Consider the following 12692-nt stretch of genomic DNA (forward strand, 5'->3'; position numbering starts at 1 on the left):
ATATCTGCTGTTTGCCGGATAACAGACAGGAGATAGGACATAGGATGGATTAGTAAAGGGAGATCTGACATTTCATGTAGTTAGTGATGTGATAGATCTGTCTAAAGAGATGGGATATAAGAGCACGTTTGAAGCTTTGGAGGGTGGGTATTAGTCTCAGAGTCTGGGGAAGGGCATTCCAGAGAATTGGTGCGACTCGGGAGAAGTCCTGGAGACGTGCATGGGAGGTTCGAATTAAGGGAGAAATTAATCTAAAGTCACTGACAGATCGAAGAGCACGGGAAGGGCGATAGACTGAGATGAGAGAAGAGAGATAGGGAGGTTCAGCATTGTGCAGAGCTTTGTGGATGAGGGTTATTATTTTAAAGTGAATACGGAAGGAGATAGGCAGTCAGTGCAGTGATTGGCACAGACCGGAGGCCTCCGTGTAGCGTTTGGTCTGATAGACGAGCCCGGCTGCTGCATTAAGAATAGATTGCAGAGGAGAGAGTTTAGTGAGTGGAAGATGATTAGTAGGGAGTTACATGAGTCTAGTCCAGCGTGAATAAGTGCAACAATTAGCATTTTAAAGGGTTTCAATTGTTAGAAACGGTCGGATTCTGGAGATAATTCTGAGATGCGTCAAGAGTGAGCAAGAGATTGAATATATGGTAAAAAGGAGAGGTCAGAGTCCAGCACAACCCCAAGACAATGGCCCCCGGGGCTATAGTGCTCCCACAGACTGAGATGGAGGGGTCAGGGTTGGGTTGGTTAGTTGATCAGCAGAGAGATGATACTGGAAACCAAACCTGCTGATGGAGCAGTATAGAGGGAGAAGAGAAGAGGACCTAGGACTGAGCCCGGAGGATCCCAACACTGAGAGGTAGAGGAGAAGAGAAGAGGACCTAGGGCTGAGTCCTGAGGACCCCGACACTGAGAGGAAGATGAGAAGAGAAGAGGACCTAAGACTGAGCCCTGAGGACCCCGACACTGAGAGGAAGAGGAGAAGAGAAGAGGACCTAGGACTGAGCCCAGAGGAACCCAACACTGAGAGGAAGATGAGAAGAGAAGAGGACCTAGGACTGAGCCCTGAGGACCACGACACTGAGAGGAAGATGAGAAGAGAAGAGGACCTAAGACTGAGCCCTGAGGACCCCGACACTGAGAGGAAGAGGAGAAGAGAAGAGGACCTAGGACTGAGCCCAGAGGACCCCGACACTGAGAGGAAGAGGAGAAGAGAAGAGGACCTAGGACTGAGCCCAGAGGAACCCAACACTGAGAGGAAGATGAGAAGAGAAGAGGACCTAGGACTGAGCCCTGAGGACCCCAACACTGAGAGGAAGATGAGAAGAGAAGAGGACCTAGGACTGAGCCCTGAGGACCCCGACACTGAGAGGAAGAGGAGAAGAGAAGAGGACCTAAGACTGAGCCCTGAAGACCCCAACACTGAGAGGAATATGAGAAGAGAAGAGGACCGAGGACTGAGCCCAGAGGACCCCGACACTGAGAGGAAGATGAGAAGAGAAGAGGACCTAGGACTGAGCCCAGAGGAACCCAACACTGAGAGGAAGATGAGATGAGAAGAGGACCTAGGACTGAGCCCTGAGGAACCCGACACTGAGAGGAAGATGAGAAGAGAAGAGGACCTAGGACTGAGCCCAGAGGAACCCAACACTGAGAGGAAGAGGAGAAGAGAAGAGGACCTAGGACTGAGCCCTGAGGAACCCGACACTGAGAGGAAGATGAGAAGAGAAGAGGACCTAGGACTGAGCCCAGAGGAACCCAACACTGAGAGGAAGATGAGAAGAGAAGAGGACCTAGGACTGAGCCCTGAGGACCCCAACACTGAGAGGAAGATGAGAAGAGAAGAGGACCTAGGACTGAGCCCTGAGGACCCCGACACTGAGAGGAAGAGGAGAAGAGAAGAGGACCTAAGACTGAGCCCTGAAGACCCCAACACTGAGAGGAATATGAGAAGAGAAGAGGACCGAGGACTGAGCCCAGAGGACCCCGACACTGAGAGGAAGATGAGAAGAGAAGAGGACCTAGGACTGAGCCCAGAGGAACCCAACACTGAGAGGAAGATGAGATGAGAAGAGGACCTAGGACTGAGCCCTGAGGACCCCGACACTGAGAGGAAGAGGAGAAGAGAAGAGGACCTAGGACTGAGCCCAGAGGACCCCGACACTGAGAGGAAGAGGAGAAGAGAAGAGGACCTAAGACTGAGCCCTGAGGACCCCAACACTGAGAGGAAGAGGAGAAGAGAAGAGGACCTAGGACTGAGCCCTGAGGACCCCAACACTGAGAGGAAGAGGAGAAGAGAAGAGGACCTAAGACTGAGCCCTGAAGACCCCGACACTGAGAGGAAGAGGAGAAGAGAAGAGGACCGAGGACTGAGCCCAGAGGACCCCGACACTGAGAGGAAGATGAGAAGAGAAGAGGACCTAGGACTGAGCCCAGAGGAACCCAACACTGAGAGGAAGAGGAGAAGAGAAAAGGACCTAGGACTGAGCCCAGAGGAACCCAACAGTGAGAGGAAGATGAGAAGAGAAGAGGACCTAGGACTGAGCCCTGAGGACCCCGACACTGAGAGGAAGAGGAGAAGAGAAGAGGACCTAGGACTGAGCCCTGAGGACCCCGACACTGAGAGGAAGATGAGAAGAGAAGAGGACCTAGGACTGAGCCCTGAGGACCCCGACACTGAGAGGAAGATGAGAAGAGAAGAGGACCTAGGACTGAGCCCTGAGGACCCCGACCCTGAGAGGACGAGGAGAAGAGAAAGATCCAGTAAAGGAGATATTGAAAGTGCGGTCAGAGAGATAGGAAGAAAACCAAGAGAGTGCAGGTGAATGGAGCAGACGCTGCCAATAGCTCCAGAAGAATAAGGAGTGAATAGTCACCTTTGGATTTTGCAGTGAGGAGATCATTGGAGACTTTAGTAAGAGCAGTTTCAGTGGAGAACATAGAGCGGAAACCAGATTGTAGGGGATTGAGGATGGAGTTATAGAGAGATAACGGGTTATAGAGCATAGACCGGGCGTTCGAGGAGTTTGGAGATGAAAGGGAGGTTAGAAACTGGTCTGAAGTTAGTAGCATTGGATGGTACCCTAATCCCAATACACAGGGGAAGATTTACCACAAGTGTCTAAGGTAAAATTATTCTAGTTGCCTGTAGAAACCAATCAGAGCTCGGCTTTTTTTTTATAAAAAATGTTATAAGCAGCTGTGGGAAAAGGAAAGCTGAGATCTGATTGGTTGCCACGGGCAGCTAGAACAGTTCTGCTCTCAGACACTTCTGATAAATCTCCCCCACTGGCTTGCAAGACCTATATAGCATCATATATAAAAGACACCAATCACTTCCCTAACTTCCTGAGACTTCATTGAGTCACATTCCTCCACCCCATGGATGATGCCATAGGGTGGAGGGTTAGTAAGAATGCGCAGGAGGCACGGACCCATGGAGATATTCCACATGCCCCAGCTCCATCTTGGGAGTTGCGGAAGTCCGACAGTCCACTTCACTCGGCGGTACAGGTTTTTTTGTCACAGGTAAGTTACACCAATTCCTTATCAGCTGTTGAGCTTATGTTCAGTAGCGCAGGAATAGGAGCTTGAAATAGACCAATGAGGAATATTCTAGTGAGAAGGGGGGGGGGGGTTAAAAAATGCAGTAGTAAGATTTCCTTTTGACACAAGCAAAACCATATGAAGCACCGGGAGTTTGAAAGGGCCCTTGTTTGACTTGTTATCATGTGATGCCCTTCTTTCTCTCCCTCCAACACATCACCGGGGTTAGTATCAGACTTGTAAGTATTCATCAATAAACAAACGATAAGAAGAGCAATGGTGAGGGACGTTCTACTATGTGGTACCTGGTCAGTCAATATGTGGTGCCTGGTCAGTCACTATGTGGTGCCTGGTCAGTCACTATGTGGTACCTGGTCAGTCACTATGTGGTGCCTGGTCAGTCACTATGTGGTACCTGGTCAGTCACTATGTGGTACCTGGTCAGTCACTATGTGGTGCCTGGTCAGTCACTATGTGGTGCCTGGTCAGTCACTATGTGGTACCTGGTCAGTCACTATGTGGTGCAAGGTCAGTCACTATGTTGTGCCAGGTCAGTCACTGCTAGACAGAAGAAGCAGCCACACAGTGATTTATTTTGGGGAAAGGCCGTTGCAGTGTAGATAACAGGTTTCTAGTTGGCTGAAGAAAACAACTGGGTGTCTGATTTGTAGATTTGCACCTCACCAGTCTGTCTTGTGCTGACTATGTTCAAGATGGTGACAGATGCTCCCCTGCTAGTCTGATGTGTGTGGATGTTAGCGGGACAGTCCATTCGATCTCTGGAATGGGACTGGAAAGATTTGAGTTACTCAAACACATGTTCAGAGGGGGCCGTTTTCTCCCATCCTCACTCACTTCTGCTTCTCCCCATACTCCATTCATCTTTACTATTCAGCACTCTGTGTCATATGACCAGTATGATGCCATCTAAGGTCCTTTACCTGGTAAAATTTCTAAAATCTACCCCATTTATCTATCTGATCAAATGCAAATCACAGCAGCCTCCATGGAGGATGGGGATGAGTAGAAATCCATGTAATTTCATGTGATCAGATTCATACATGGGGTAGATTTTGCAAATGTTAGTGAATAAAGGACCTTGGATGACATCACCGTGGTCAAATGACATGAAGTGGTAAAAAGGAGGCAATGGGAGGAGCAGAAAACACAGTCTTTGTGTTTAAACTCAATCGGCCTCCAATAAGGGACCTAGTCCTCACCTTGCAGCTCAGTGACCACTGACAACTAAAAAATAAAGAGATTAAAGCTGCAGGAGGGTGAACGGCATAAAATACAGAATATTATTCCTGCCGGATGTGCTGCCTCCCCTCAGTGGACACTTGACTACTCAGTTTTCTACACTTTTTGGAAAAGTTGGGTCGGCTTTAAAAATATGCGGAAACAGTTGTACGCAGAAAGTTATTGATTCAGAATTTATTGGTTAGTTTGATCCTACAATATGGAGCAGTTATACCCGACTTAGTGGTAACCGTGCAGCCGGGAGCATTTCCGGTCTTCCAGAATTAGGAAAGGAGATGGGAATCTGCTCTGGTTGGATTCATTGTCCCATGTGGAAGGTATTGAGTTATCACTCTGTCACGTCCCTAATGTGTAAAACTCAACTACATTTCTATATAATGTGAAGATCTTATCTGCTTCTTCCTTCCAGTAACAATGTTCTTGTGTTGAGTTCTGGTCTCCATAGGATAATGTAGCATTTCGGGAAGAATATGCACCCTAATAGTCCGGCACTGGAGGTCAATATGGCGAATATCTCCACGGCCACCATGTATTTCCCTCTGGTGCTCAGATAAGCCGGGATCATGGCGATCCAGACGCTGCAGAACACCAGCATGCTGAAGGTGATGTACTTGGCCTCATTAAAGCTGTCCGGTAATGTCCGAGCTAAAAAAGCCATAACAAAACTAACAGAAGCCAAGACCCCCATATAACCCAGGACAGAGTAGAACCAATAAACAGACCCTTCATTACACTGCACAATGATCTTTCCTGGATAAGAGTGTGTGTCCAGCTCTGGGTAAGGGGGAGCTACAGTCAACCAAGTCATACAGATTATTACTTGGATGGATGAGAGGAACGACACCAAGGAATTAGGCCACTTGCTTCCAATCCAGCGTTTCCAGGTACTTCCAGGCTTTGTGGCTTTGAAGGCAATGCAAACCATGATGGTCTTTGCCAGGACACAAGACACGGCTACTGAGAAGAGGATTCCAAACGAGACCTGACGTAGCATGCAAGTGAGGTCCACTGGATGTCCAAGGAACAAGAAGACACAGAGAAAGCTCAGCATGATGGAGACCAGGAGGAGGAAGCTCAGGGTCCGGTTATTGGCCTTCACAATGGCCGTGTCTTTGTAGAAAATAAAAGTCATAAGAATGAGGAATGTAAGGAAAGAAAATATCGAAGAAACCAGAGAAATCCCCAAGACAATTGTGTCATCTGTGTAGGAGAGGAATTCCTTCATCATTGGAACACAACGATCCTTCTTCTCATTGGACCATTCAAGGTCTGTACATTTCATGCAGGAGTCACTGTCTGCAAAATACAAGAAAGAAAGCAAAAAATACTAAAGAATATTCACAACTTGTGTTGAGCGTCCAAAATCGGGTCCGTGTCATGCAATGTGGGCTCGGGTTTAGTTTAGTGTTAGAACGAACAGGAAAAATCTGGTTGATGTCCTGTTGAACATATAATCCAGTGACCATTACTGCATTTATAATAGCAAACAATTTAATAGCGCAGTTTTTTTTGTTTAATTCATTATTTCAGGTATGTTATTGTTTTAAATACTTTTCCTAACTCATTATTGGTGGCAGTTGCGCTGATAACCGCTACATTCTGCCACAAAGATAATGGGGCTCATTTACTAAGGGTCAGCGGAATAGCTGACGATTTCCAATGTCCGCCGCATTTAGAAGGGCTTTTTGTCGGACGTGATCAGTTTTTGGCGCATCGGCTCCGGCTTTCACGCGGCACAAATCGGGGGACGGGCCGTCGGACGATCCGATTAACGCGCAGGATTTAACATTCAAAATTGTGTTGCATGCCAAGCACTTACATGCACCGGGAAGAAGAAGGTGAACTCCAGCGGACCTCAGTGGGGAAGTGACACGTGGACGCTCCGAATCTTCTTCGAACAATGCACCTCGGGGATTGCGACGGGTAAGTAAATGTGCCCCAATAACTGTGTCTGATACCCATAGGGGGGGATGTATTAATGCAATTGGCCACAATTCTGGTGGTTATGACCTCTAAAACACTGTCTATAATGCCTTGCAGCCCAGTGATCAAGGCTTTTAGACCATTTTTTGGCAGCTTTCCGACATGGAGAATCGTCCGTGCGCCCAAAATTCTTGCGCAGGGTTTAGACCAACTAAAATGAGGTCTAAAGTAGGAACCGATAGGCTGCACCAGAATTCATCATGACAGTCATAAATCTGCCGCAGCAAAAGACAATTGTTTTCCAGCTAGAAACTGGCGGAACCTGAGACACAATAACTGTGTCTTATACCCATAGAAGGGAATTTATTAACGGACTTGGGCCACAATTCTGGCGGTTCTGCGCCAAAAAAAAAGTCTGAAAAGCTTTACACCACATTTATCAAGGCTTTTTAGACCAGTTTTTAGCCATTTTCCGACTTGTCGACTAAGGGGTTCATCATGTCTCAAGTTACTGGGACTCGTGGTAGAGCACTATTGAGGCCAGAACAGTGCGAAGAGGTGATGTCGTGGATTGCGGACAATGCTTCTAGCCATTTGTCCACCAGTCAGTCTTCCACGCAGTCCACCCATGTCACTGAAATCAGCACTCCTCCAGCTCCTCCACCTCAGCCTCCTTCCCCCCAGTCTGCCCCCTCCCAGCAAAATTTGGCATTTGAACCGGCATACTCTGAGGAACTGTTTTCTGGACCCTTCCCACAGTCACAAACCACTTGTCCGGTTGCTGATGAGCAATTTTCCGATGCCCAGGTTTTCCATCGGTCGCAGTCTATGGGTGATGATGACATTATTGACGTAGTGGAAGAAGTGTGTAAAGAGGTGTCAGACGATGAGGAGACACGGTTGTCAGACAGAGGTGAAGTTGTTGTCAGGGCAGGAAGTCAGAGGGGGGAGCAGACTGAGGGATCGGAGGATGATGAGGTGACAGACCCAAGCTGGGTTGATAGGCCGGGTGAACACAGTGCTTCTGAGACGGAGGCGAGTCCTATAGCAGAACAGGTTGGAAGAGGCAGTGGTGGGGCCAGATGGAGAGGCAGGGCCAGAGCTGGTGCATCAGCGCCAAATGTTGCCCGTAGTCAAGCTCCCGTGGCGAGGGCTCCCGTGGCGAGGGCTACATTTTCAGAAGTCTGGAGGTTCTTTAAAGAAACACCAGATGACCGACGGACTGTGGTGTGGAACCTTTGCCAAACCAGGATCAGCAGGGGTTCCACCACTACTAGCTTAACTACCACCAGTATGCGCAGGCATATGAATGCTAATACAAGCCCATTCACCTCCGGCCGGGCACACCACTGCTCCTTCCCCTGTGTCATCTGCTAGTCAGCCCCCTGCCCAGGACCACGTCCCAAACACCTCCCGTGCGAAAACCCCATCTTCGCCTCCACGATCCTCCACAGCATCCACCAGCGTTCAGCTCTCCATACCCCAGACGCTGGAGCACAAAAGGAAGTATAGCGCAACCCACCCACACGCCCAAGCCCTCAACGTCCACATATGCAAGTTGCTTAGCCTGGAGATGCTGCCCTATAGGCTGGTAGAGACCGAGGCCTTTCGAAACCTCATGGCGGCGGCTGCCCCTCGGTATTCGGTCCCCAGCCGGCACTACTTTTCCCGATGTGCCGTCCCAGCCCTGCACAAGCACATGTCAGAGAACATCATCCGTGCCCTGACCAACGCAATTTCTGACAAGGTCCACCTGACCACGGACACGTGGACGAGTGCTGCTGGGCAGGGCCACTATATATCGCTGACGGCACATTGGGTTAACTTGGTGGAGGCTGGGACCGAGTCTGACCCTGGGGCTGGTCATATACTGCCGACGCCGAGGATTGCGGGGACTACCTCGGTCCAGGTCTCAAAGGTCTACTATGCGTCCTCCTCCTCCCACCCCTCCTCCACCTACTCCTCCGAATTACCATCCGTGGGCATGGCGCCATCAGTCGGTAGCTCTAGGCACAGCAGCAGTGCCGTCGCTAAGCGACAGCAGGCGGTGCTCAAACTGCTGAGCCTAGGCGATAAAGGGCACACCGCCCAAGAGCTATTACAGGGCATCACAGCGCAGACTGATCTGTGGCTGGCACCGCTGAACCTGAAGCCAGGCATGGTTGTGTGTGACAACGGCCGCAACCTGGTGGCGGCTCTGCAACTCGGCAGACTGACACATGTGCCATGCCTGGCCCATGTGTTAAATCTCATAGTTCAGCGTTTCCTCAAGACATACCCCAATCTGTCTGATTTGCTCACGAAGGTGCGCTGCATCTGTGCGCATTTCAGGAAGTCCAGCACAGATGCTGCCACTCTCAGGGCAGCGCAGCGCCGCCTCCAACTGTCCGCTCACCGACTGTTGTGCGACGTGCCCACGAGGTGGAATTCAACATTAACCATGTTATCCAGAGTTTACCAGCAGCGCAGAGCGATTGTAGACTGCCAGATGTCAACTTCCACCAGAACTGGTAGTCAGGTCAGTCAGCTTCCTCAAGTCTACAATGAGGAGTGGACGTGGATGTCTGATATCTGTCAGGTGCTGAGTAACTTTGAGGAGTCAACACAGATGGTCAGTGGCGATGGTGCCATCATCAGCCTCACCATCCCGCTGCTTGGCCTGTTGAAAAACTCTCTGGTCAGCATGAAGTCGGAAGCTTTGCGCTCATCACAAGAGATTCCCTTGTTGATAGCCAAAGCGCCCTTAGGTCTGTTTCTAAGCGCATATCGGAGGAGGTGGAGGAGGATGAGGAGGAAGAGGAGGAGAATGTTGGCGAGACAGAAGAGGGGAGCATTGCTCAGTCCTTCACTGTTCAGCATGTATGGGCAGAAGTAGAGGAGTTGGAGGAGGAGGAAATAGGCAGTCAGGCCAGTGAGGAGTGAATTCTTGCTCGTTGGGACTCTGGCGCATATGGCAGATTTCATGCTAGGCTGCCTATCCCGTGACCCTAGCGTTCCAAGAATTTATTCCAGCACCGATTACTGGGTATTCACTCTCCTGGACCCACGGTACAAGCAAAATCTTTCCACTCTCATCCCAGGAGAGGAAAGTAGTGTGATAATGCATGAATACCAGCAGGTCCTGGTGCACAAGCTGAAACAGTATTTCCCTTCTGACAGCGCTAGCAGCAGAGGGCGTACTTCTGCGGGACAAGTAGCGAGGGAGAGTAGGCGAGCAGGCAGCTTTTCCAGCACTGGCAGGGGTACGCTTTACAAGGCCTTTGCCAGTTTTATGTCACCCCAGCAAGACACTGTCACCTGTCCCCAGTCTCGGCAGAGTAGGGCTGATCTTTACAGAAAGATGGTGAGGGAGTAGGTAGCTGACCATACCATCGTCCTAAATGATCACACAGCTCCCTACAACTACTGGGTTTCAAAGCTGGACATGTGGCACGAACTGGCGCTGTACGCCTTGGAGGTTCTTGCCTGCCCTGCCGCTAGCGTGTTGTCCGAGCGGGTTTTCAGTGCAGCTGGTGGCATTATCACCGATAAGCGTACACGCCTGTCGACTGACAGCGCTGACAGGCTGACGCTTATCAAGATGAATAAAGCCTGGATTTCTCCGGATTTTCATTCTCCACCAGGTGAAAGAAGCTCAACCTGAATAATGTATGCACTCCTCCTCCTCATTGTCCTCCTTCTCCTCCTCTTTGTACACTAAAGCATAGGAAACTGGCTATTTTTTGGCTCTGGCTCTAGCTATAGTACTCTATGTATTTAATTTTTCTGGAGGGCCACCTACCCGGTCCTCTGTTTTAAGCAATTTTTGGGAGTGCCACATACAGGCACTCAATCTATTTAATTTTTCTGGAGGGCCACCTACCTGCTCCTCTGGTTTGAAAACTTTTTTGGACTGCCAAATACAGGCACTCAATTTATTTAATTTTTCTGGAGGACCACCTACCTGCTCCTCTGGTTTGAAAACTTTTTTGGACTGCCACATACAGGCACTATCCAAATTAAATTGTCTCCATAGCAGCCTCCTCAAACGACCCGGCCTGCTTTGAAAATTATAATTTTTTCAAAGTAAACGCTTCTGGCCCCCAGGCCCATTTTGGGTGGGGAGGAGCCGAGAGACAGGGGCTTGGACAGGCGAAATCTCGCCTGGCAGTGGACCGCCAGCTCCATCCCAAGATTAGGCAGCCTCAGAGGCATCCATGCATGCTGCCCCTGCTGTTTCCTGTCCATTTTGCCTCCACGATCCTCCACAGCATCCACCAATGTCTCATTTCAACTCTCTATACCCCAGATGCTGGAGCACGAGAGGATATGCAGCACATCATCCCCTTATCAAACGACCTGTGTCAGTCAGAATTTTCAGGTGTTTCACCAGATACATAGTGGAACTCGGCCCATCTGTTGCCGCCATGTTGGAGACCTGAAGTTGCAATCATAGCAGCGCAATATGGCTGCCTCCACATGTCGTCCCCTTATCAAATGAGCTGTGTCAGGCTCATTTTTCGGGTGTTTCACCAGATACGTTATGGAACTTGGTCACTATGTCGCCACCATGCTGTGTTATCGACTAAATATACCGTCAACCTTTTGTTCACATAGGAAATCATTTCACCTCCTTTGGTGAAACCTGAGTCCATTTAGGGTATGTCGCCATGCCACTCTCTAGCCTGCCACTGCTGCCGCTGCCTCTGCATGCCGTCCCCTATAGTGTCAGGGTCAATTATTGGATGTTTTATCTGCTATCTAGCCTCCTTCGGTCACTCTGTCATGGCCATGCTGTTGCCCATAATTTTGGCATAATGGTGCGATTAAGCAGCCTCAGAGGCATCCATGCATGCTGCCCCTGCTGTTTCCTGTCCATTTCCGTGGTGTTTCGATCCTTTTCTGAGGTTCCCAGGTGTGTGGCAAAGCTTCCCTGTGCAGACCCTTGGTCCCCTTGAAAAATGCTCGAGTCTCCCATTGACTTCAATGGGGCTTGTTATTCGAGACGAGCACTCGAGCATCGGGAAAAGTTTGTCTCGAATAACGAGTACCCGAGCATTTTAGTGCTCGCTCATCTCTAGTGCACAGTGTCCTGGCCATTTTTAGAATGTCTTGCAGATGGGTGGAAGACCTGTTGACAACCAGATTGAACACGTGTGCCATGCTGGGCGCATGTATCATTCCTCCTCAGTGCAGCGCGGCACCATGTTCCTCCCATTGTCTGTAACAATGGTTCCGATTTTCAGTTGTCACGGAGAAAGCCACACATTGATTTCTTCTCGCATGACGCAGAGCAGTTTCCCGCCTGTGTGACTTCGTTCACCCAGGCAAACCAGGTGTCGAACTGCCTGACACTGCCTTGCCCTGCACATGTCGTATGATGGAGTAGCACTTAGACTTGTAGAGGCTGAGGTGGTGGTGGAAAAGGAGGAGGCGGACACTGGTGCAGGAACAGCAGTTTGACAACGTGGTGGAGAAAGCAGCATCTGCTGTTCAAGTTGTTGGTGTGGCTGGGCGGGAAGCACATTCACCTTGTGGGCTGTAAAGGACATATACTGGCCCTGACCATAATTACAGCTCAACAGTCCGCGCTGCCGTGCACCTTGGAAGAAACCGATAAGCTCAAGGACTAGCCCACCTACTGTTCTACATATTTTGGAAGAGCTGGTACTGCCGTTTCGGAAAATAAATTTTGGCTTGGTACTCTCCACCTCGGTTCGGCACAAGCCATTAGTTCTCTGAAGGGTGCAGAGTCCAGGACTTGGAAAGGGAGGGACTGCACTACCAACATCTTGGGCAGGAGCACGGTCAGCTTCTGCACCTTAGGATGACTGGACGCATAGAGTTGTTTCTTAGTAATCGCCTCTTGCAACATTTGTTGGCGCCATGCGTAGCGAGGAGCAGGAGCATCTGGACCGGGAGATGATGTCAAAGACAAACAGCATACTTTTAAGAGGCGCTGGAGCCTTGACTGGCTGAAA

At 49.8% G+C, this 12692-nt stretch overlaps 1 protein-coding gene across 1 annotated transcript in view; it reads right to left on the reverse strand.

Moving 5' to 3' along the window:
• Positions 1-5197: 5197 nt before the first annotated feature.
• Positions 5198-12692, reverse strand: part of LOC140123042 (vomeronasal type-2 receptor 26-like) — a 32463-nt gene continuing 24968 nt past the window's right edge. Inside the window, exon 4 of the mRNA XM_072144293.1 lies at positions 5198-6105. Within this exon, the coding sequence (XP_072000394.1) occupies positions 5198-6105 (908 nt within the window). The remainder of the gene's footprint in view (positions 6106-12692) is intronic.

This window comes from Engystomops pustulosus, chromosome 3 (genome assembly GCF_040894005.1).
Source record: "Engystomops pustulosus chromosome 3, aEngPut4.maternal, whole genome shotgun sequence".
NCBI classification, from domain to species: Eukaryota; Metazoa; Chordata; class Amphibia; order Anura; family Leptodactylidae; genus Engystomops; species Engystomops pustulosus.